The sequence below is a fragment of the Solanum stenotomum genome, chromosome 3 (genome assembly GCF_019186545.1).
Source record: "Solanum stenotomum isolate F172 chromosome 3, ASM1918654v1, whole genome shotgun sequence".
Lineage (NCBI taxonomy): Eukaryota > Viridiplantae > Streptophyta > Magnoliopsida > Solanales > Solanaceae > Solanum > Solanum stenotomum.
This window is the reverse complement of record NC_064284.1, coordinates 18,272,213-18,297,179: the sequence shown is the minus strand read 5'-3', so window position 1 is coordinate 18,297,179 and position 24,967 is coordinate 18,272,213. Positions and strand designations below refer to the sequence as shown.

General features: G+C 35.4%; 5 protein-coding genes across 5 annotated transcripts in view; all 5 read right to left on the bottom strand.

Annotated features, from left to right (window-relative positions):
- Nucleotides 1–960: 960 nt before the first annotated feature.
- LOC125858315 (plastidial pyruvate kinase 2) lies at nt 961–8,809 on the bottom strand. Its single transcript, XM_049538072.1, has 12 exons — nt 8,375–8,809; nt 7,581–7,868; nt 5,708–5,873; nt 4,489–4,623; nt 4,256–4,366; nt 4,056–4,144; nt 3,314–3,376; nt 3,003–3,178; nt 2,519–2,621; nt 2,269–2,417; nt 1,765–1,873; nt 961–1,431 (listed from the first exon to the last, which is right to left on the bottom strand). Exons 1-12 carry the CDS (start codon nt 8,612–8,614, stop codon nt 1,324–1,326), a joined length of 1,737 nt encoding a protein of 578 aa, XP_049394029.1. The 5' UTR covers nt 8,615–8,809; the 3' UTR covers nt 961–1,323.
- Nucleotides 8,810–11,697: 2,888 nt separating this feature from the next.
- LOC125858321 (hevamine-A) lies at nt 11,698–12,907 on the bottom strand. The gene has a single exon (XM_049538077.1). The coding sequence runs from the start codon at nt 12,646–12,648 to the stop codon at nt 11,764–11,766; it is 885 nt and encodes a 294-aa protein (XP_049394034.1). The 5' UTR covers nt 12,649–12,907; the 3' UTR covers nt 11,698–11,763.
- Nucleotides 12,908–14,924: 2,017 nt separating this feature from the next.
- On the bottom strand, nt 14,925–17,364 carry LOC125858325 (protein CURVATURE THYLAKOID 1A, chloroplastic-like). The gene is made up of 5 exons (XM_049538081.1): nt 17,093–17,364; nt 16,184–16,308; nt 15,979–16,086; nt 15,710–15,781; nt 14,925–15,241 (listed from the first exon to the last, which is right to left on the bottom strand). Exons 1-5 carry the CDS (start codon nt 17,259–17,261, stop codon nt 15,170–15,172), a joined length of 546 nt encoding a protein of 181 aa, XP_049394038.1. The 5' UTR covers nt 17,262–17,364; the 3' UTR covers nt 14,925–15,169.
- Nucleotides 17,365–19,104: 1,740 nt separating this feature from the next.
- LOC125858311 (putative pentatricopeptide repeat-containing protein At3g49142) lies at nt 19,105–21,743 on the bottom strand. Its single transcript, XM_049538065.1, has one exon. The coding sequence runs from the start codon at nt 21,641–21,643 to the stop codon at nt 19,610–19,612; it is 2,034 nt and encodes a 677-aa protein (XP_049394022.1). The 5' UTR covers nt 21,644–21,743; the 3' UTR covers nt 19,105–19,609.
- A 694-nt stretch (nt 21,744–22,437) lies between these two features.
- Nucleotides 22,438–24,967, bottom strand: part of LOC125858309 (ABC transporter C family member 10-like) — a 32,927-nt gene continuing 30,397 nt past the window's right edge. Inside the window, exon 10 of the mRNA XM_049538063.1 lies at nt 22,438–22,565. Within this exon, the coding sequence (XP_049394020.1) occupies nt 22,453–22,565 (113 nt within the window). The 3' untranslated portion in view covers nt 22,438–22,452. The remainder of the gene's footprint in view (nt 22,566–24,967) is intronic.

Below are 24,967 nucleotides of genomic sequence, written 5' to 3'. Positions count from 1 at the left end.
TCATTGTTTTTTAAAAACCAAATATGATATCGATTAAGTAGGAGTTTGAAGACACTATATGTTTTATTTTTATGTCATATGTAAATGTATAAAATGTACAATGATGCATTATATATATATAGTAGGAGATTTGAATCGAAGAAGTAATTTTGATTATTTTTCGTAATAATATTGGATGTTTTTAATATGGATATTGCAAGTTATTTATTTTAGAAAATTAGGTCGCAATCGAAAATTAATTATCATATTTTTTTGTTGAAAAAATAGGTTTTACTAGCGAATGGTTGTTGGAGCCTTAGTCATCACTAAAAATCACTCATAACCTTTAGTGGCAATATTTTGGGATTTTGTGGCGACTTTGTCGCCACTAAAAGTCAAGTTCTTTTGTAGTGAATCTTAGTTGGCAATGCTTAGGTGGAGGGATTAGTCCCATGTGGCTTGCCACGTCACTAAAAAATTGGGGTGTTAACTCTTGAGGGTATTTGTGGTCTCCTGGGATAACTGCGGGGGTATTTTTGATCCCAAAATGTAATGGAGGGTATAAGTGGTCTATTTCGCATAGTTCAGGGGCAATTTTGACCCTTTTCCGTTTTAAAAATTCCTTGTCATCGCAAGGTCAGGAGTTGACAGAAAATGATAGTTATAGTAGGATGAAATTGAATTTTCAAATGATTAAATTATAAAATTTGATATTTAAAAAAATGGTGATTTACTAGTGAAGTATGAAACTGATAGAACCGTAGAAGTTAAAGAATCTTAAAGAAGCAATGCAAGTCAATGAAAGATTAGAGAAGCTGGGAGTTGCTACTGTTAAAAAAGAATTTCTGGAGCATAAATGCGATTGTGGTAGACTGATATACTAGGTGGAAACTGTCCCTCCTCCCTTTCTACTTGAAGGTCGTAGTTTAATTTGTACATAAATTTTTAAAAAGAGAGATTTTTAAACTTGAGAACTTATAAGCTTACTATAAGACTTTGATCTTAAACCTTACAAAATAAATATAGTACTCAACTTAGATTCTTCTTCATTACATTTGTTACGGAAGAACAACGATTCACTCCAATAATCTTCTCATACAACAATCACATTCAAGTGCCGGCTTCATTGATTTGATGTCTAAGAGAAGAACATAATATGGTGTCCTAGGCCAAAACATACAGAAGCACGAAGCAGATAACAATAAATATAACACCCTAGCAATCCTGCAAGAAAAACTCTCGGTAACACTGCCGACCGAGATCTATTCCTATTTGATGGCTGAAGCGTCAACACTAATAATAACTCCCAGCTACAAATAAGCTGGTTCCAGGTTTTTCATCTGTCTAAACTTTCCTGACCTGGATATTGTGAGTGGATTGGAGCCGCCAGATTGGCTGGCTGCCACTCTGAACAAGAGCTACTTGCTCCCCTTCCTTAACCATCCCTTGCTTCTGTAGATTGATAAAGGGTAAAGATTATAAGAGGAACACAACTGTCGTCTAAAATTATTGTAATAAAACACTGGCAAGATAAACATTTAGGAGAATATCATGAAGAGAGGAGTATAACTAGTTAATGGAATTTGATTGTCTGAATTATCATATCAAGATTTCACTTTTAATTATAAAGGGCAGATAATAGCAGGCTATACGTCATATGACAAATCATTCGTTCATCTATGACCATGAAATGAGCAATTTCAAGCATTCGTTATTAGCATTCCTCAATGCATATACCGTCTATTAAGCAATAACTGTAAATGATATGATGAAGGTGAATCTCACCTGCAATAAGGACAATGCACTAGTGAAAGTCTCCTCTGCGCAATCTAAGAACTCCATATATATTGGGCATACGCCTTGGTACGAAGCCAGTCTCTGTTGAACTTTCTTACTGCAGCCCAAACATAAATAAATGATTAAAATTCACCTACTTGATAGAAATCATTCACAAGGTTCTTCCCAGATTTCCCTTGAACATACCCAAAGGCAGCAACTAAGAAATCTCAAGTTGCTTATAAAAAAGGAACTTTTTATCATCAAGAGAACACTATCTACGTTTCCCTAGGTGTCTTTAAAATGCATTTAACACATTCATCTTCTACATATCAATTACTGATAATAAGGTGTAACCAATAGTGTGTGTGATGTGTTCATTCAACTGTAAAAGTAATAACAGCGCCAGGACAATAAATGGTTCACTGTAATGGTATTAATGAAACCAGTTCCGCTGAAGAATTTGTCTTCAAACATTGACATCAAAGTTAGACCAATAGAGTAAATACTCACTCATTCGTAAAAGCAAATATAGTGCCAGAAGGACGATAATGGCTCAATAAGATTGCCATGAAACCAGTTCTAGTGAAGACAACAATTGAGGTTCCAAGAGTGTTGGACATCATGGTTGCATGGAAAGCGAACATCTCGCTCATATGGTTCTGCAAAACATAGAAAGTTATGGCAAGTATTAGCTCCTTCAGACAATTTATTTCAAGAAAAAGATGAGGTAAATATGTAATCTACAGATGAGACTAAAAACCTTAAAGGCTTGGCCTAGATTTGCAGGGGTTTCACCACCAACAATAGTAGCCTCAGTCCGTAGTGACACGGTATGCATAACTTTGACAGCTTTCAAGGGAAACCTGTAACCAAATGAATCCAAATTGTGAGAGATGCGGATAGGTTATAGACAACTTATTGTAAGAAAATCTTCACTTCTGAACTTTGGTGCCTCAAAGCTATTAGATTCATAAAATAGGATACCAGCAGAAACACTTATCACTCAAGAAGAACCTAGACGCAGTTAATTGGTTCCAAAACCAAGATCTCCCAAAAAGTGACCCTAAGCTATGTTACACGGATCTCTCATTCGCATGAATTACTCGTGTCGAACAAGAGTGACATGGGAGTGGGTACTGCAGGAAAACTTACTACACAGTACACACTTCAACACAAACCCAAATTCTATGTAAGGCCCTAAGTTTAAAGAGATAATACTAAAAGCGCCTTGAGTAGTAACTTACTTTCCGTGAGCTGTTTCTCCAGAAAGCATAACAGCATCAGCACCCTCTCTAACAGCAATCGCAATATCTGATACTTCTGCTCGAGTTGGGGTGGGATGGACAATCATGCTTTCCAGCATGTTGGTGGCAACGATGACAGCTTTTCCCATACTTCGGCAAATATTGATGATTTCTTCCTGCATATCAAGATATTTCCATCAAAGGAGAAATAGAAAATACATGGTCAAGATCTCTTATGAAATGGTAAGAAATTGCATCCAGTTTTGCATCCTTGCAGTAAAATTTACAACTACAGTATTGTCGACCTTTACCTGCAACAAAGGAACCTCCTCGATAGGCAGCTCTGCCCCAAGATCTCCTCTTGCAACCATCGCCTAAGTAGAACAGTTAAAAACCATTAATTTGGGTTATTAGATGTCTGTCAAGGAAAAAGATAGAAAACTCAAGCTACGATCCAGGACAAACATGCAAGTAGTAAGTCCACAAAAAGTGATAAAGGTTTCCATAGGAGTAGGAACTCCACGAAAGTCTAGGAAATGGTAAAACACATTTCGATATAGTCTCTTGTGGCTGTGAGCAAAACACAAGTGGGATGAGTGTTGCTGCAGGTAAACATCAAGCATAAGTATGAAACTGAAGTACCCTTTGCATAGAGCCTGATTTGAGAAGAATAGATATAGAAGATATAGCCGACCCCAACTGGTTTGGGATTGGGGGTAGTTGATTGATTGATCTTGTGGGCTTTAACTCTTAAAATCCTCTAATCTTTAATAGAGAGAAAAGGAAGAATAAGCTCTTAATTATTTAAGTACAATCTGTGATTTCCAAATGTTGTTTAAACAGTGTATGCCAATTCAGCAATCAAGAAGAAAGAAAATACTACCAGCAATATATTTGATCTGCCAGACACTGAATCTTTACTAAACAATACAACAACATACCCAGTGTAGTCCCACAAGTGTGGAATGGGGAGGGTAGAGTGTACGCAGACCTTACCCCTACCTCGTAGAGATAGAGAGGCTGAACCAGTAAAATAAAGGCCTAGAGAAATACCCCATCTGATGCAGTAATTATTGAATGCAAATTCGGGATGGAGTCTGCACTCTCAATTTTCACAATAACATGAATATCTGCACCACAACCTGTCATATAAAAAAGAAAATGGCTAGTCAAAAAGTGTTGAAACAAAACAGGATAAGCACTCATTAGCACTTTCAGTGCTCACTAAAAGGAAATGGACCCAGTGGAATTACTCTTCAAATAATTCTTCAGTTCATGGACCACTGCTGCATCTTTGACGAAGGAAACAGCATAAAAGTCAATGTTATTGTCTACTCCGAACTTGATATCATCCCAGTCCTTTTCTGTTGCTCAATGTGGATTACTGTATCAGCAAGGCAAGCATTCTTCTGACAGAGTGACTGTCTCATGCTTTCACATGCAGATAAGACCTGAATTTATAGGGAAAAAAAGGAAGTAGTCTGACCAGTAATAGAGGGAAGTGTGGCACTTTTGCCTCGAACATTTAGATGTCTCCTCGACTTAAGCTCCCCTCCATCAATAACTTCACACTTCACAGATTCTTCTGTCTTGGATTTCACCTGTAAAGACATCATGCCACCTATAGCAGGAAAAAAAAATTACATTTAGCTGAACTCTGCAAAAGTTTCAGGTATATCTACCAAGAAAAATACACACAAGTGGAACAACAAAGTATTACTTTAGGCATGACTGTTATATGGTATCTTACCTTCCCCTCAAAGTACTATCACCCACCAATAAAGCTCAAAATGTGGTGTCAAACTTGTAGTAGTTAGGTCTCTCAATGGTTTAATGTTTTTGAGCATGTCAGTACAGACACTTATACAAGATGTCTATTGCATGTGCAAGAGGGAGATGGGCCATGACACTAGCAACTGAATATTAAATATCAGCAAAGACAGGCCATCCAAAGATCCAGAATGATAAATGTCTAATAGTTTCAAATCAATTAGGAAATGTCTTGTGAGCACAAAATACAAGAAAAGGCATTCCCCTACATTGGACAACAAAAGGAATCAGCTAAAATAGTGCAAATCTTTTTAAGAGCAACAGCAAAACAAAAAAAACTGGACTACAACTAGGTGAGAAGGATGCCTCTCTTTCTTCTGGTTTTGTGAAAATGAGATGGCTGTCTCTCTTTTTTCTGGTTTTGTGAAAATGAGGTGGCTGTCTCTTTTTTTTCTGGTTTTGGGAAAATGAGATGGCTGCCTCTTGATGAGATAAAGTTCATTGCTTCACATAATAATGTCACAGCCAAGAATTCTCCAAGGGCAGTCACCGGCAAGGCCTCATATCGCCATATGCTGACTCAATCTCTGGACCTTTAAGGCAATATTTGATTATAGAGAGGCTTTGATTTTACTATTTAGTTAATGTTTGGTCTTATGAAACACAATTTGTGTCCCTCACGCCCTGCACCCCTCTGATTCATGGAGATGTACAAGCATAAGATATCGCAATCCAAGTGGTGAGAATAAGAATGAAATGGCAACAACATAACCTGCAGGGGAATTTTTTCCCTACTGACAGGTCTACGATATTTCATGCCGAGTCAAAAAGAGGAAGTTCAAGAAGTCAATTTCAATGCCTTCTAATGACAAATCGATATAAGATGTTATCAGACAAAACTAGTTAAAGGACAGAAAAGAAACCACTTAACGTACCATCAACGAGAAGCATGTCTCCTACTTCAACATCATTTACAAAGTCATCATAGTTGACACTGACACAGTCAGCTGTGCCAACCCCTCTCTGAATTGTGAAAGTGAATTCCTGTCCAGGTTTCAACATGATTGGCTGGGGCAAGTCACCACTTCTAACCTCAGGACCCTGTTAGCACCAAAACAACAAAGCAATAAGAGGCTAAAAATTAAACTTGACCAAAAAGAAGGATCACATCCAGCTAAATAATTATCAGGTGATAATGAGAGGAGGAAGTTATCATTGATGATACATATCATGTAAGAGCAATTTCACTAATAAGCAATGAACAAACAATTGATTAACAGTGATACAGGAATTATCTGAAGCTGTATATGAGTTGAAGCCTGAAAGGGAACAATATTTTCTTTCTTCTAGTCACAACTTGAAAGCAATAAGAGGCTACAAAATGAGAATTGACCAGAAAGAAAGATCACATCTAGCTAAATAGTAATCAGGTGATAATGAGAGGTGAAAGTTATCTTTGATGATACATATTACATGAGAGCAATTTCACTAATTTGCAATGATCAAACAATTAATTAACAGTGACATAGTAATTATCTGAAGTTGTATATAAGTTGAAGGGGACAATGTTTGCTTTCTTCCTAGTCCTAAGTTGAAAGGGATGAATACAGTAAAACTGGAGGTGCTCAAAATAAACTGGAAAACCAAATAGGACCAAAGAATGAATTAAACTAACAAAAAAATGTAGTTTGATCCGGTGTAGTTTGGTCTTAAATTTAAAAAAAGGAAAAGATAATTCATAGTTTGATTTGGGTTTTAATGTAAGGTAAAAATGAGAGCCTAAACCAAATCAACCGATAACATATATACCGCATGTGTGTGAATGTTGTAAAATTATGAGGCAATATTTTGCCCTTCTCATTCTTATGCAGTTTTCAACTACTTTTACTAAATGAATATCACTTCTTCATGATACTTTAGAGTTAAATATGCAGGGTTAAACTGGATAGCTGGCCCCTCTTTAATTCAACATGGCTCCTGTAAATGACCCTTGAGACATGTAAGAAGGATGCAACTATCTTTTTCTCCCAGTGTATATTTGGCATTTAAATCTAAGGTGAGTTTTAGCAGAGCTGTCATTTTTGTTAATGATTCAATTGATCCTAACTGCAGTCTTCACTGTTGTTTCTTTCTTATGCACGAGACAAGCAGAGATGTGAAACATTTCTTCTCAGACTGAAGTCTTTTGGAGCCCTTTATTTCCCGTCATAGTTGTGGATGTGGTTAGCTTCAGAAATGATAGCTTTGATTTTAAACATTCAACGCAGGTGTGACAGGAACAAACGCAAAATCATCAAAGAAAAAGAGTACCTAAATACACTGTACCCAACAAAGCTGATTTATGCTTATTGATTTGGTTTATAGACTTGGCACACAGACATAGTTGGGTCCATGAAAAAAACAATTCAAAATGAATGATGAACAACCCCAACTGGTAAAAAATGCTACACTCCAATTACTGTTATTTAACAGCTTTGTAGAAGAAAACATAATACACAAAATAGTTCGATAAAAAAATAAACTAATTCTCATTTTAACAAATTGCCCATTCCAACCTAGCTTCAAAGTTCAATCAATCTAGATTTTCTAACCAATGTAGTGACTGTCATTCACACAAATCCCCGTGTTGTTTAATAGGAATAAAGTCAATTCAATTTTGAACAAATACCTCAATTGTGGTCATAGATCAACTCTTTGGCTACATGATGTTAGAATCAAATCTGGTGGATAACTGTTTACTTTATAAAAAACAATTTCCTCTTTGCTACCACCAAACTAGTGCCCACATAAAAATGAAGAAAATTTTACCTTGGTGTCAAGCATGATGGCGATGACATTGTCCTTAGACTGTGCATTATACTCCTTAACCAAATCAATGACTTTCTGGTGGGATGCATGGTCTCCATGAGACATATTCATCCGAGCAACATTCATTCCAGCTTCAGCTAGCTTCCATATCATTTCTCTTGTGTTAGTAGAGGGACCAATTGTGCATACTATCTTGGTCTTACGTCTTACTGTAGGTTTTGACCACATGCCCACTGAAGTGTCACCAAGTTGCTGAATTGCCTGAAGATACTTCTCTTGCTCCTCACTCTGTAACATTAACAACCACTATCAATAAGCCTTCATTTGGATATAGAGTCAAAAAAAATCCATAAATGTGAATTTATAACACTCACTCTGCTTCAATTTATTTATCTTACATTCCTTTTTAGTCCATTTCAAAAAAATGTACATTTATTTTTTTCACAACTCTTTAATTCTAACTTTCCACATGTAATGTTTAAATCTGAACGACATTTTGATGCATTCTACATATCTTTTAGTTTATGACACAAGATTCAAAAAATTCCATACGTTTTTAAAATCCATGCCAAGTCAAAACTCAAAACCATACAAACAAATTGAAAAGAGTAGTAATATTTTACAAATTCACATAGCTCAAACAAAGGCTCAATTTTGAAGTGGCAGTTCACAAATAGAGTTGAGATTGGCTACAACTTACATTTCTAGATGTACAGAAGCACAGTAAGCATAGCAGGACTCAGAAAGGATAAAAACAAAATAAATAATTTGCAGGAAACAGAAAAGTGAAGGACCTTTGGAACATCTTCAGGAGAAACAGGGAGAACTTGAGGCTCGGCCCGCGTAGATCTCCTAGCAATGATCTGCGGCATATTAACACGAATAGCTCTACAACTATTGCTCCGTTCATTTCTTCCTAGCACTTTTGAGGCAAAGCTTGGAGGCTTAAGCTTCTCAACTTGACTCTGCAGAGATCCATGGCTAGGGCTGGAGAATGAAGATTGAATCGAACGAGTAGCCACCACTTGAGCCATTTTCCGGAAATGGACGGAGAATTATAGAGCGAGAAAAATGTGTGAGGAAATGAGGAGCGAGAGAGTAATAAAAGGCGAAAGCTGAGAGTGTTGGGACTTTGAAGAAATCGCCGCTATGGTTGGCGGAGATGACAAAGAGAGAGAGAGGGGCCTTTGCCTCGTGAATATCGAAGCTGGAAGTTTGTTCAACTGTGTTACGGTACTGTTGGGTTTTAGGAAAGAAATAAACAAAACTTTAGTCTTTATCTAAAAGCACTATCCTTTAGAGATTTTGCCAACAAAATTGGATTAAATCGACGTCGTTTTTTTGTCTGGCGTGTCCTTGTTTCTGTTACAGCACGTGCTCTTGAATTTAAACTTCGAACTTCAATCTTTTTTTTTCAGCGTTAAAAATGTCAATTTACAAAATAAAAAATACTGTATTGAATTTGTTTCATATTATTCACTTGTGTTTATCTATTTTGAATTGAGATGGTTTTTTTTAAAAAAAAAATCTTGGTAATGTTATAAGTACTAAAGAAATATAGCATATATCACAATGTTCTTTAATTTTGTAATCTTAAAAATGATATTTTGAAAATTGTCAAAAAAAAGTTTTTTTTTATAAATAAACAAAAAATAAAATTAAGACAAACAAATTAAAACGAATAGAATAGGTACTTATCATATTTATCATTTTGCACGCCCTTTAAAAATTATAAATAAAAAAAATATTGTATGAATTTGTTCCTAACCTTATTCATAACCAAGACCCATTAATGTGATTGATATTTGAATAGTTATAACACCAATCAATGAACATTTATTTAAACTTCAAATTTATTATGTATGCGCTATGTGATTGATATTATTACTTTCAAAAAATACAATTAAACAAAAATAAAGATCTATTAACTCCTTTCCCTCTAGACTAAACCTTTAAAGTGGTATTTTTTTTTTCAGGAAATGATTTTTAAGCAAAAGAAGGATAATAAAAAGTAAAAAGGGAAGTTTCATGGTTTCCTTAATAAAAAAAACTCTAAAAAGAGAAGAATAGCATAGGTTTTTAGATTATTTTCTTTTTATCCCCTCTATTGTGGACTGAAGTCTCCTTTTATAAGCTATGAAAACTGAAAAGTCGCCTTAATGTGAAACCATGCTTGGAGTCTGTTTAGTATTGCTGTCGGAGGTAAATATATATATTAGAAAAAAAACTTTTTTTGAATAAACAAGTATCTGGCAAATCTTTAAAACTGCTTTTAAAAGAATCAGAAGCAGAAATTTATTTTTTTAAGACTAAAATATTTTTTTACATATACACATATTTATCAATATATCGCTTATTAAATTAACCTATCTCATAAGTTTGGTTAATTTTCATCCAAAAATTTTATTTTTTTATATTAATTTTTATACTTTATATTGTATATATTATTTTACGTATTATTTTACAGAATTATAAATAAAAGTAACAACAATATTTTTACATGATTAAAAAAAAGTAATAATTAAAGATTTAGACCCTCCCAAAAAAATAAAACTAAAAAAAATCTTTTCTTAATCTATGTATTATTTGTTTTAACTTGAATTTCTTAAAACTTTAAAGTATTATAACAAAAAAAGGATAATTGTTAATATTGAATCCAAAAAAACATGTAACGAATAGCAAAAAGATTCATCTTTTCAATATTTTTCAACCATATTTATCTATGTATAATATTGATTGAAAATTTGAATATGTACATTTTAATTAATTAACATTGATACTTGCCATTTTTCATAATTTGATTCTCAAAAGTACTTTTTTTAAAAATAAGTCAAACACAAATTGCTTATCAAAAGCATTTTTCAAATGAATTTGTCAAACACAAATTATTTTTCTGAAAAGCACATGAATGCCCGACCGATGCCAGAGGACAAAAGACTCATTCTCGATAACACATAGATGACGACATATTCAAAGTTTCTAATATAAATAGAATAAGTTAAATTACATATGTAAACATCAACTAGACTTCGGTGGTTAACAACCACCTACTTCTTTGAAACATCAAATCCGATGTAGCATGAGTTCTACGTTAGTAAATGAAGAATTGGGTGATATCAATCCTATGTCCAAAGTAGAGCACCATTATCTGATCAGGCTAAAGAAAGACTTCAGGACAAGTTATCTATGAGGAAAGGTTGAAACGACAAGAAGAGTGATTAGTGAGGAGACATCACCGGAGGGAGGAAATTCTCGCGAATAAGAAAGCACGTCGACTACGAAAGGAAGCTCCCAAGAGGGAAAGAGAAGAAAAGAACCAATGACATCATCCCAATTGATTGTTTCTCTCGAGATAGTAGCGAGGAAGGAAAATGTTTTGTCTATCGATGTAGTTCCAGGTCTTCGATGTCCCTCAGAGACTGACAAGAATTTATAGTAACAAGGTAGTAGAATGAGATTGATGATGAGCAAGCAAAAGCCCCCAGATCTCTTGATTTGAGAGCCGGGTTCAACCTCTTTTGAAAAACTATTTAAAAATAAACAATTTTTAGTAGTTATGTCAAACATGCTCTTAGTACTAAAAAGTTATTTTATAGCACGTATTTATGCTATGACGCTTTAACTAACATTGATTAAAGCAGGTGGACATGTGGCTCAAGGTTGATTAATCGTCTTTTGAGGGTCATATGACTCCATTCCATGGTAAGGAAGTCTTCTTTGGGTCACCAAGGCTTTTCGTGTTATAACAGGGATGGACTCATTTGTTCTCCTCAAGTTATATACAAGTGTTCCTTCGAACAATTTAACTGAATTTTGACTCAATAATTCTTTATAAATTTATTTTTATTTTTGTACTTTTTTTAATAGATCTTCATTTTACAAGTGAATAATCAAGAAAAATTGTTTTCTTTCATTTAATTCGTAAGTGACCTTTTATATAATTTGTAAGATCATTTTGCCTTCACCTTTCTTTTTATTCGCTTAAAACTAGTGACACTCATTTTTATCCTTTTTTTTTAATTAATAGCAAAGACAATTATATATATACCACGCCAAATTTGTTTACATTATACCATGAACATAATTAAGTAGAAAAAATCCAAAATAATTTCCAATGACAAATGCTTAATTCATAGTCTCTCAACTTTAATTATTTCCAAATTTCTTTTAAAAAAATAAATTTTCATACACTCTTCACTATAGCGGCACTATATCCGCTCTGCTCATCCCAAAACTTCGACCACAACATAACACCTCCATACTTGCGTGATTTCTTAATCGCCGGAAGAATTTCCTCCGTCAACACATCAGTCGGAATAAATCCACTTCCGGCAGCCTGCGGTGCAGCCGGAAGCCCCAAAAATATCCTTTTCGCTTTCACCGACGTCGTCCACCGGACCCAAGAATTTTTCAGATTATCCGTGTTATTAGGAGTGAACTGGCACGGAGGATTATTGTAAAATTGAATCCAAACATTATCAAAAAGCTTTGAATTCAAGGCAGTACCAAGCAATCGATCGGGAAATGGGCATTGTGGAGCTGCGGTAAGGTACATTTTTCTTCCACGCTTGCTGTAAATTTTCAAATATTTAGCTAGATCTTCGTAGTGAAGTGGCGATCCAAGCTCAATATCAAAGTCAATTCCATCGAGAATAGCATTTCCCAAAGGCCTAAAAGAGGAACGCCCGCCTAAGAAATTGTTCCAGAGATACCTTGCAACGTCCTTAGCGTCTTTTTTCGAAGCTAATGAGTAATTTCCAACGCCACCGCCAATAGACAACATTACTTTGACGCCTAATTTTTGGCAGTGTTTGATTTCCGGGCTGACAATTGTGCATCCATTGACGGCGGGGTTGCAGTGACCGGCGAGATTGATTTCAGGAGTTTGACCGTTTCCGAATTTGTTAAGAAAGGCTAAGTTGACATAGGCATATCGCCCAGAATTACAGGTGTCGTTTAAAGTTGCTTCGTTGCCGTTTTGGCCCCAGTAAATAGCTATGCCACCAGCAATTGAGTTCTTGACAATAGCTAAGAATAAAATAGAGGAAAAGAGGAGATTGAAGGCCATTTTAGATTGAATATTGGGGTATGATGGGAGTTAGATTAAGAGAGATTGTTTTTTATATAGGAGGAGATTGGGAGGAAAAAAGGGAGAGGATATTTTCTTTCCATAAAATAGTAGTACCACTCTGTTGCATTATGAGGATTCTTGGAATATTTTACATCAAAAGACAGCTAAAGAATGGAATCTGGGAAGGAAGAAGTCAAACATCCAAGGTATATATTTGGTCATGTCATCTCCAGAATAACCATTTTCTGTTGGTGAATTTTTGTTTATTTTCTTTCTCTTTCCAAGATCTTTAGGTGAAAAATATGGGTGCTAGAGAAGATTGAAGAGTGAAATATGGATTTCTCAAGGTAAAATTGCTAGTCATACTAGTAAATTGAGCTATAGTAATACTGATATTAATAACATTTGCATAAGTTTGCATTAATTATACTCAAGTTATTTTTTATGTGGTGTTTAATTTGGTGTATTAAAAATAGGAAAAATGGTCGACATTGTCAACTAAGCGAAATAGATTAATTATACCCTCACATTTTGGGATAAAAATGCCTCCGGTGTTATCTTAGGAGACCACAAATATCATCAAAAGTTAATAACAGTGATGTGGCACGTCACATAACACTAATTACACCACCAAAGTTTGCCAACTAGGACACCCACTGAATTTTGACCCAATTTATAATCGAAACCTTAACCCATTCTTAAATCCCCGACCCACTAAAATTTTTTAAAAAAATCCAATGCATTCTTCCACCGGCCCCTTTCTGTCTTATCAACAAGAGTCCGTTTGAGTTGGCTTAAAAAAAGTAGATTTCAAGTCAAAAGTAAAAATTTAAACTTAAATGACTTTTAAGTCAAAAAATAAAAAGTAGGGGAAAACCTACTTTTGGTTTTTTAGTCATTTTTTTACCTTGTCAAACACTTCCTAGCTTATTTTAAGTCATTTTTGACTTATTTTAAGTTATTTTTTATATTTATCAATCACTTTCAGAAGTTAAAAACTGACTTAAAAGTAGGTTTGACCAACTTTTAAGCCAATTTGAACACCCTCTAAGTCAAGACCTAGCAGGTAATTCAAATAGAATCAAGGAACAAGCAAAAATCAAATAACCGGCTGGCGGAGGTAGTAGGTATTTCATAGAATTATTTGAGTTATATGAAAGTTGGTCCAAATAACATGATTATAAATAGAATAAAAAATAAAATCAAAGTCAACATACTGGTTCTATAATATGCGGTTTTTCTTGGCTTTTTGCATCAATTTAAATAGGTTAAATACACAATTGTACCACATGAAGCCTCACAAATGCAAGAGGAGCCTTCCCTAGTGGTGGTTCAAGAAGCAAAAGTAAACCCAGAGGCAGAGACATGATGGGACATGGGAGATGAGGTATTTTAAAAGAAATGTCTACAGCTGTGTGAGTCAAACTTAAGAACTAATATTGTTTAATCCTCTTTTATTAGAAGTTCTCCTTGTGTTAATAGAATTCAACAATCAATAAATATATACATAAAAAATAGAGTTTCACTTTTTAATCATCTATTGGCCAATGTGTCTCCTCTCAAATCATATGAGCCGTTTCTACATTTTTTTTCAATTACATTTATGAAATAATGAATTGAGTAAACATCATATGGGATAAATAATCATATCCTAAATAAGAAGTTGATGAGTGTGGATCAAGGAAAGACGTGCTACTAACAATGCACCATATGGCTAGCTGATATACGTCAAACTACTTAATTATTGAGTTTACCAATGAACAGATATTTAATGTAATGCAAAAATACGTTTAAAGGTGTACCTTATCTCCTTATTTTCTCACGAACTTCTCAATTAGTTTTAGATATGATTTTTGAATCACAACATCTAAATTCTAAATTCGAAATTCCTCATTGAATCGTGTAGCAAACAATACACTATTCCACTTCTCAGAAATTATAGTAATCTTAAGTTGAACAAAATGGATTCCCAGATCTCTAATCATTTCTTACCGCTAGCATAAAAAGTGCAGAATTTGTAGGTTATATAAGAATACTATTGATTCCTGTCTTCACTTGTACAATCAAATCTTTATCTGTGGTTCAGAATTCCAGTTCATCAAACTAATGCCCAAATTGATGTACTCTGGTTGTTAAAAATGCTATTGTGGGCAAAATTTGCAGATCTATTCCTGTCATGTGGATGAATGCAGTGAAAACCTGGAAATATGTGAGTTGACAATATAATTTCCACCATTAACACCACTATAAACTGCGAGTGCACGGATTCTGCATTCTGAGTAAGCTGATCTCTTGTAAAACCAAGTGGTCTTTCAACATTTACAGATCCTTGTTTTTAATTTTGTTGGAGGGGGTTTAGAAATTGACTAGTTTGTAATGTACAAATGTCTTCATACAAAAGAGTACAATATAAATTGAACAGTAGAGAAGAAAGCTTCCAGCCAAAGCTTTATTTGTTCAGATGTTCTTTCAGCTACTCTGGATTGTAAGAAAACAGCAATGCAGAAGCTGGTTTCTGCTATTCCTCTTCATCACCAGTAATCTTTTTCTTAAGAGCTTGAACATCTCTTCCCAGTTCATCCCGTCCACTCTGAGAACAGAAAATCCAGTTTTAGCATTAGCCATATATGCACTATCTACCATCAACTGTGAGCGTACACTGACAGAAAAATGATACTACTGGTAAAATAAAATACCATATTCAGCATGTTATTTAACTATTTAAGTCCCAAACATTTATGCTCTTACAGTAGAGATGTAGATTTGTGGCTATCAAACTAAATTGAAACATGATTTCCTAGGTCGTTTGTCAAAGATGCATGATTGGCCTATATGTAACCAAGGTGACAGTCGTAGTGAAGAAATGAATGAATAATACTTTGTTTACATGAAGAAAGTAATATTAACTGGGTGGGTTGATGAAGTTATTCCTATAAGATTGACCTGAAGTGTCTTAGCAAAAACCTCATTTGGGTGCATGCTATTTTAGCCTATGTTTATATCAAACTGTAGATAGATGCAAGAAATGATCAGTATTTCTTTCATGCTAAGACAGTACCTTAAAGAGAAGATATCTGTAGATGAACCATCCAAAATATCCAAGCCCAACCAACTCCAAAAACTTGGGTAACTGGTTCAGAAAAAGTTAAACTGTCAGAGACATTCACTTAGGTTCAATAATCACAAGAAAGGAGAGAAAAGAAATTATGATAACCCCAAACGAACAAGGCTGACTAAACTAGTTAATGTAGCATAGACACTATTGGCTTTTGGCACCCTATGCGTTGATAAAACACTGGAAAAGACTAGTGCAATTAGACCACTTACCAGGGGTATGGAGTCTAATGTATCAGCAATGATTGAAGACAACCAAAGACCAAGGATTGCAGAACCTCCATAAAGAAAGACTGTGGGTTTCTTTTCGAGTCCGTCCCACTATTACAAAGTTTTCACACAGTTGAATTTCAGCAAACGAATAAATGAGCCAGTTTTGAGGCATTGCAAATGAACTATCAACTGTAGAGAGCCTTACCGTGTCTTTTACATTGGAAAATACCTTTCTGATGCGAGTATCAGATTCAGACGTTTCCTCATCAGAAAAGGAAGCCCTGATCTTGAAGATAGGAGTTCTCTTGGAACCTACGCAATGTCGAAAGCCTGAAAATATGTACACCTTAGACCAAAGAACTCTGACTTGATGCGGATCCGAATAATCTCCTAGAACTAAAAAGTCAGGAAATAAAATCTTTTCCGTTTCCAATTTGGAACTGTAAAAAGACTTCTTCGTTTATGGGCAACACGAATGCATTCACTTGGAACGAAATGGAGTAGGGACCAATTAGGCCTTGCTAAATTTACTTGTATATAATCCAATCCTTGTATGGAAATTTTGCAATTTGTACTCCATAGTCCATATCATCAAAGTTTGTATTTCCTTAATGATGGATAGCTGGTATATTCATACATTTCTACTATTTTTCCTTGAAAAGTTAGACTGTGATAGTCTTGATACGAAACAACACTAATGAAAGCAATAATAACGAAAAGAAAGAACACACAATCTTAGTGAAAACCGTAGACGGAAAGAAAACCCACGGTCAGTGACCAACCAACTCATATTATTTATTTCTCAATCTTTATACAAATACACAAAGTAAACCATGCTTATATACACTGCGAAAAACCCTAATCCTAATTTGTTTGAAATATGCTCCAAGCAAAATATCACAATGGAGATATCTCGCCGTCATGGACCATAGACCTCTGATAGGGACTGTACAGGTCAGGCCGATTGAGACTCATATATTTAGGCGAAGTCAATTTTTTTTTTTTATCTCAAATTAACAGTTTTATATTCACAAAAAAAAAAAGCAGAGCAGACACAGCAAAAACTATAACTATCGAGGAACCTGAGAAAAAAAGAAGACGATGTAATATTAACCTGTGGGTGACCTAAAAGAGGATGAAAACGATGAACGAGCAGCTTGAGGAGAAAGACGAAGCAAAGAAGGGACATTGGAATGGCGTAACCTCATGGTCATGGAGGAATGTGGAAGTGACATGATCCGTTCCATTGAAGAAGAAGAAGAAACAGAAGAAGCTGTAGCCATTTTAGCCGTCTAATTCTTCTCTCAAAAAAAATTCTTTTTCTTATAGCAAATATGGAGTTGACACAAGTAGCAACCAGCTATACTTTTTTACAATTTTTTATAATGGCAGCTCACACATAACTTAAACCTTAATTATCTGATATCCTTTATTTTTCTACTGTTATAGCTTATATGTATCGAGCACTTCCATCTTTTTCCTACCCAAGTCTGAAAGACCTAGGGCACATGTTTGGTACGTTGAAAATGTTTTCTTTGAAAATAAGTGAATTTTTAACTTATTTTCTCATATTTAGTTGGTGAATAGAAAATAATTTTTAATCTTTGATTGGTAAATGAAGAATATTTTCAGAAAATATCTTATATTTTTTACTTGAAACTAGAGAATACTCTTTAGAAAAATAATTTTTGATCCCATAACGTAAAAAATGAAATTTTAAAAATTTGAATATTTTTCAAAAAATATTTTTTTAAAAAATAAAAATTGATGGGGTGGTGGTTGGGGAATGGCTGGGGTAGGGAAAATGGCATAAAAATAAAAAAATTAAAATTTGTGATATTTTTCAAAAATAATTTTTTATTTTTTTAACGGGGGAGGGGGGTGGCGGCTGAGGGAGGGCGTAGAGGTTGGGGTGGCATAAAAAATGAATTTTTTTACGGAGGTGGCCGGGGGGGGGGGGGNGGGGGGTAGGGGGATGACGTAAAAAATGATTTTAAAAAAAAATTGAAATATTTTTTAAAAACAATTTTTTTGTTTTAAAAAAGAATTTGACGGAGGGTGTCCTGGGTGGGGGCTGAGGGGGGAGTAGGGAGTGACGTAAAAAGTGATTTTAAAAAAAATTTGAAATATTTTTCAAAAATAATTTTAAAAAAATTGATGGAGGGTGACGGAGGGGGGGGGGGGTAGGGGGTGGTGGGTGGCGTAAGAAATGAGGTTTTTTTTATAGTTGAAATATTTTTCAAAAATAATTTTTTGACAGAGGGTGGCGTAAAAATAATTTTAAAAAATTTGAAATATTTAACCAAAATAATTTTTTGTGAGGGGTGGTAGGTGTTGGGTGAGGTAAAAAAAATCTTAAATTTGGAATATTTTTCAAAAATAATTTTTTATTTTTTTGTTTGGGAGGGGGCTGGTTTGGGGCAGAGGTAAAAAAAAATTGAAATTTAAAAAATAAGAAAATTTAATAAATTATATTTTTTTTTGAATGGGAAGGGTAGGGTAAGAAAAAAAAATATTTTGGGAAGGATGAAATAGAGTTTTGGAAAATGTTTTTCTTAATTTTTGAAGAAAAATCATTTTTCTTAAATTTGAGGAAAATGAGTTGATTTGAAAAACATTTAATCTAACCTAACATAAAAAAATTAGAAAATATTTTCGTACCGAAGCTACCCCTAAAGTTAGGTGAGGTTTGTATAACAAACGGCAATAATTGAACTCGTCATAGTGGGTCATTGTCATTGATTAATTCAACAACACACATGTTACATTTTTTTTAGCACATTGCTATATTTGATGAGAAATGGATGGTCGTGAGCTAGCTTTTGAGGTTGAATTAGATTTGGATGTCATAACTTTATATAATATTAAAGTCAGGTTCATTCCCGTTTAGACTTGTGGTTAACTCATGAAGTTGAATTAGGCTCGGATGCCATAACTTTACATGATATTTCAGTCAAGTTCATCCTCGTTTAGACTGGTGGTCTGCTTATATAGACTTGAACAATCCTTCCCTCATGAGCTAGTTTTTAGGGTTGAGTTAGACTCGGATGCAATATCTTTACATTATTTGTTTTTTTAGGCCCACTATTATTCTTGATGTCTACCAAAATCACTTTTTTAAAAAAATAAAATAAAACATATATTTAGTCCAAACAGTTAGATCAGATCAAGAAAGCGTGCTGATAATGCAAACTAGTACAATTATTGGGTATGTTATGCCAATCAACAATAAGAGCATGAAACTGAAGGCAATATATTTTTTCATACAATAAAAGAAGTTACAACTCCTGAAGTGGCTCAATTTAGCTCTTTAACTATTTACCTCACGTAAATCAAGATTTAAGGCTAATGTATAACGAATAAGATTATGGGAAATGGGAAGAGGCCTCTCACAATGTGAGCAACTTAGGTCCAAAAATTTCCCTTCAATTGCTTGTGCTGTCTGTCATTTGTGCCCACTGACTCTTCCTGCAAACCTTGCTAGAGGGCCAACAGTGTGATCAGGCAATCAAAGGATTGTTGATTGAAGCCCGAAAAGGGTAATGTGCTAAGCAAAATGCGTATAAGAACTTTGAAGCCCACTTACATGAGTAACTGAAATACGTGCACAACTATGTAAGTCCTGGCAGAGTCACCAATAGTCACTACATGAGCAAACTCCATTTTGAAAGTGATGATAACGATTTGTATCCCTAACTACAATCAGACGTTGGGTGATCTTGGAGATAAGTTTGGCAGCAATGTGGCAATCTCCACACACGCGTAAATTTTTAGTAATTTTAATGGGTGTACCATGACTGGTGTTCATAATTGCAAAGACAATAGCCAGCTTCTCACTATGAACTACTAGATGATTTTCTTTGTCTTCCTCCTCAACGTCGTGAAGGGCAGAATCTGTTTCTGGGACATATCCTTCCTCTTTCATCTTACCTATTAATATGTCTAACTCTTCATAGATCTCCTTTGATTGTGGGTGAGACGTGTCACCAGCAAGAAAGGAGTGCACCATGTTATTGAGCTCTACATTGCTGACACCAGGCATTTTCTTAATCCCTTTTCCCTTCATGATTGACCTAACAGTCGTTACATCTTTCCATCTTCCAGCCTTTGCATAAATATTTGATAGCAAGACATAATAACCAGACTGCTTTGGGGCCAATTCAAAAAGATTGTCTGCAGCTACAAGCCCAATGTCCATATCATTGTACACCCGACAGGCACCCAAAAGAGCACCCCAAATTCTCTCATTAGCCTCTATAGGCATATGCTTGATGAAATTGAAGGCCTCGTTTATGTGTCCAGCTCGCCCTTTCAAATCAACCATGCAGGCATAATGTTCTAACCTAGGAACAATCTTGTACTTGTCTGTCATTAGCTTGTAATAGTGTTCTCCTTCAAGTAGCAATCCTGCATGGCTACAAGCAGAAAGAATGGAAACAAAAGCAATAGAATCAGGTTGAAGACCAGACTCCAACATTTGTGAAAACAACGCAACTCCATCCCAACCTTGGCCGCTCTTACCATAAGCAGATATCAGGGAAGTCCATGACACAACATCTCGAAACTTCATCCCCTCAAATATTTTTCTTGCCTCTGTCAAACACCCACACCTGGCATACATATCAACTAATGCGTTCTCAAGAGATAAATTTGGATGAAGACCTTTTGTCTCAATAAATTCATGAATCCTCCTTCCTAATGATACAGCTGAAAGATCCCCACAAGCAGGAAGAATGCTAGCAAAAGTTATAGCATCAGGTTCTATCCCACAAGTTTCCATTTGGAGATAGAGCTCAACCGCCTCATTAGGCATATAATTCTTGACATATACGGCTATCATCACGTTCCATGGAACCAAATCCTTTTTATCCAAACTCATGAAAATATCTTTGACGAACAAGACATTCTCAATGCTGGTATTGCTTACAGCAGGTAAAAGGCTAGCCATGGTTCCTGCATTTGGCTTATAACCTAACACGTTCATTTCTTTACAAACCTCTAACGTATCATCAAACCTTCCATTTTGAGCATATCCAACAACCATTGAATTCCAAGAAACAACGTCCCGTTTGGGCATTTCATTAAGAACCTGGCGAGCCTCCACTAAACACCCACATTTCCCATACATAGCCACCAGACAATTACCAATAAATAAGTCAGAATCAAGACCCCTCTTGCTAACAGCACAGTGAATCTGCAGCCCCGCCCTCAAATTGTCGGAACCAAAACAAGCTTTAAGAGCACACGGAAATGTATAGTTATCAGGGCTAACATCTCGTTTACACATATCTTTATACATAAAAATCGCATCTTTATAGTACTTGTTATTCACATAGCTCCTGATCATGACATTATAAACCGCCGCATTTCTCTCAGGTATTTTATCGAACAATTGGCGGGTAACATTAGGTTGGCCACAAGCAGCATAAGCACGCATCAATTTGATGGCAAGAGAAGTGTTGTTACATAAACCCGGATCGAAAATGATCTTGGAATGAAGTTTCTTCAATGCTTTGATATCTGGGAGTCTGTCTAATATACGACTGGAAGAAACTTCGTCTACATGGAAAGAGTAGCTCAGCTGGGGTTTTCTCACTGTTTGTATATATGAATTGGCTGTGGAACTATAGCGGCAAAGACGCAAGGGGATTGCAATGGATGTCATGAAACAACAGCTTAAAAATTTGTTGAAGATTGTTCAAATAATTTATTCATGGAAGTCCATGGTTCCTACATTGAATTGCACTTTCTAAATGAATTATGATTTTTGGGTTATATACAATAAAGTTGAGTAACTATCTAAATTAATCATTCAAATGAGTAACCAATTTGAGATATTAACTCCTAATTTAGATGTTAAAAAGATCAAAATAAAAGCAAAATAAGATGCAACACTTCTTGAAAAATATTTAAAACTTATGGTCAAAACACATAAAAATTGTGTGCCGACGTTGAATATTTTTGGGTATTAATGGATATATGTCTTTTAGACTCTTATGGTCTTCAGAATGTGTCATCTTTTTGAGGGAAAAAAAACTCACTTTTGAAGGCTTAACAACTGACCACCAGTCCTTTAGACAATTAATAACTATTGTAGATTATATCAATCTCGTCGGCAAAAACGCTAGTTGAATGATTTTGTGCATCTATAAAACACTATTAGAAAATATAACATAGATGACAATTGATAAATGTGTGCAAAAATCAATAAGATACAGTTAATTCAGGCACACTAACTCCAGGGCCTGCAAGACCACTATCTTCTTTACTTCTCTTGCTCATGCAAATGCCCCACGTTGGTTTATGATATTCCGGAATTCCTCATCTTGATTAACTTCATATGCTCATGAAAAATAGATTGACGTTGAGCTCTCCGCTGCCCTAGTTGTGGTATGTTGGGGGATATATAGTTGTAGCAAATACATAGGCAATCTATGCCAGGCCAAAGAAGGTATTGCAAACATGCAGTTAGTTTCAATGAGATTCTGCTAAGTGGTAATGAGACCAATACTCCTTAACGAGTTGTCCGAAAAGTGAACTTTCTTGCTTCATCAGCTTCATTGGTTCATCATACTCCACTAGTTTCCCTGTATTCACAACCAACGTTAAACATTCTGGGATTAACATGTCTGAAAGTCATATCATAGTCGTGTCTAAAAGTAAACAAAGAGGTATTACCATCACTAATGGCCAGAACCATAGTACAATCCATTACTGTGGGTATCCTATGGGCAACTGTAATTACAGTACTGTTAGCAAATTCTGTCCTGATGGTTTTCTGCAATATCATATCAGTGGCATTGTCAATCGATGCAGTTGCTTCGTCAAGCACCAAAATCTTACTTTTCCTCAAAAGAGCACGTCCCAAACAGAACAATTGTCGCTGTCCCATGCTCCAGTTTGATCCATCTTCCACAACTGAAATGACTCTACAATGGTCAAACAGAAATCCACAGATAAAATAATCAGACTTGCATTTAGAAGACTTACCCAGTGAGTCAAGCCCCTTTTCTTTTTCTTCTACTGCTTCTTTTAGCTGACATTTCCCAAGAACCTTTTCCATTGAAGATGAGAATGAAAGCAATAAATCAGAAAATCGCCTTTGCTACAATGCATATTCTCCATCTAATGGCAAGAATAATGACCAACACATAATAAGTTAATGCATATTACCTCCCATATTTCCTCATCAGTATGCTGACTTAAGGGGTCCAAGTTGTATCTTACTGTTCCATTGACGAGTGTAGGGTCTTGAGGTATAATCCCAAATCGAGACCTTAGATCATGAAGACCGATTTTAGAAATGTCAATTCCATCAACTATAATCCTTCCACCTGTTGGCTCCACTAATCGAAATAGTGCACCGATGAGTGTTGTCTTGCCACTCCCAGTCCGGCCAACTATACCGATTTTCTGACCTCCTTCAATTGTACAACTGATCCCCCTAAGCACAAAAGGGGTATCTTCCCTATATCTTACCTGCTTTGGATTACACTGATCAGTATTTTGAACATTCTAAATACAAGAAATTGAGTAATTAGTTATAATTTACCATCAGATCTTGAATTTCAACTTTACCCCTTGTTGGCCAATTGACTGGTGGACGGTTCTCTTCAACAATCTCAGGTGGTTCACTTGGAATGTGCATATACTGGTTGAGTCTTTCCACCGAAATGATGTAATTTGTTAGCCTGCACTGGTTTTGAATGGAAAAAACCAGAGATGTGTTTAAGGAAAGACCATAGGACAAAGCCATCCCAATGAATCCTGAAAAAGCATAATAGCTTGTTATCAGAAAACCTGCTCCGCTTAACATTGGTGAAAAGTCAAGGAAAAATAATGCAGAATTCTTTATCTAGTCTCAAGAATAATATTATTTCATCTCATACCTGAACTTAAAGTCCCAGGAGGAAGCAAAACCATGCAAAGTGTTGAGGATGCAAGAACAATAGCAGTAATAGTTTCCAGTCGTTGAATCAACCACTCATTTGCTGCAAAATTGTGGAAGAACGGGCTGGCATTTATATCAATTAGCTTCAAAGTCTTCATAAAAAATCTGTCTTCCTCTTTGAATGCCCTTATAGTCACAGCTCCAGCAACAGATTCAGCAAGATGGTTGGCCACAAATGATTTGGTAGTACCATTTATCCGCATCAACTCTTTTGCTGATGCATAGTAGTATTTCTGCCAAGAGTAAGAGAAAAAGTTTGAAGTCTCTTTATCAGTTACTGCTGGCACTGGGAGAATAGTTCTGCAAAATAAAATAGCCAACTCTTACCTGCAACTGAATGGCCAAATAAAGCATTGGGATGGAGATAACCAGAACTGGCCAAGTGACAATAGCTACCACTGTAAGATTGGAATAGAAGTTTGTGGTAGATCCAAAAGTAAAAATCAAGTTGAAAGGAATATCAAGATCAACTATACTTAAATCCGATGAGACCTGCATACACGGATTGATGTAGGTAGCTTAAAAGGTTAGGTACATAGATATCTTAATATCAATGTCATAGCTTGTTTCTCAATGTTCATGTTTGAGATATTTACCCGGCTTAATATCCTTCCCAAAGGGGTAGAGTCATAAAATGACATAGGAGCACGGAATAGAGAATATAATAACTGTGAGAACAGGGACTTCGATGATTGCAAGCCCATAAAAACTGTTGATAGAGAGCGAAAGAGCAAAAACAGCATTGATACAACTCCAATTAGCAAGTAAACTCCAATCAGTCTCAAAGTGCCAACTTGTGGATTATCAACATTTGCAGCCATCCAGAAGTTTTGTGTTACCTGACCAACCGCAAATGTTATGTGCGAGAATACAGCCATAGCAAAGAAGAGGTAACCTTTGTTCTGATTTAGATACTGAGCATAAGGCTTAAATCCAGTGTCTCCGACTTCTCTCTCTTCTAGCTTAATCAACTGATCACCTCCCAGAACAATAGAATTTTTTCCAGTATCAGTCTTACGAAGTTCTCTTGTATGAGAT

Bases quoted from the DNA above. Each gene is read 5' to 3' on its own strand.
- LOC125858315 (XM_049538072.1), bottom strand. From the start codon at position 8,614: ATGGCTCAAGTGGTGGCTACTCGTTCGATTCAATCTTCATTCTCCAGC. The intron at 4,624-5,707 runs GTACGTTAAGTG...TTCCTGCTATAG, and splicing joins AGACATGCTTCTCGTTGATG to GTGGCATGATGTCTTTACAG. The intron at 2,418-2,518 runs GTTTTTAGTCTC...TATGTTTTGCAG, and splicing joins ATCTAGGCCAAGCCTTTAAG to AACCATATGAGCGAGATGTT.
- LOC125858321 (XM_049538077.1), bottom strand. From the start codon at position 12,648: ATGGCCTTCAATCTCCTCTTTTCCTCTATTTTATTCTTAGCTATTGTC.
- LOC125858325 (XM_049538081.1), bottom strand. From the start codon at position 17,261: ATGGCTACAGCTTCTTCTGTTTCTTCTTCTTCTTCAATGGAACGGATC. The intron at 16,309-17,092 runs GTTAATATTACA...ACATATTTTCAG, and splicing joins CTCTTTTAGGTCACCCACAG to GCTTTCGACATTGCGTAGGT. The intron at 15,782-15,978 runs GTAAGTGGTCTA...TTTCTGAACCAG, and splicing joins CATTAGACTCCATACCCCTG to TTACCCAAGTTTTTGGAGTT.
- LOC125858311 (XM_049538065.1), bottom strand. From the start codon at position 21,643: ATGACATCCATTGCAATCCCCTTGCGTCTTTGCCGCTATAGTTCCACA.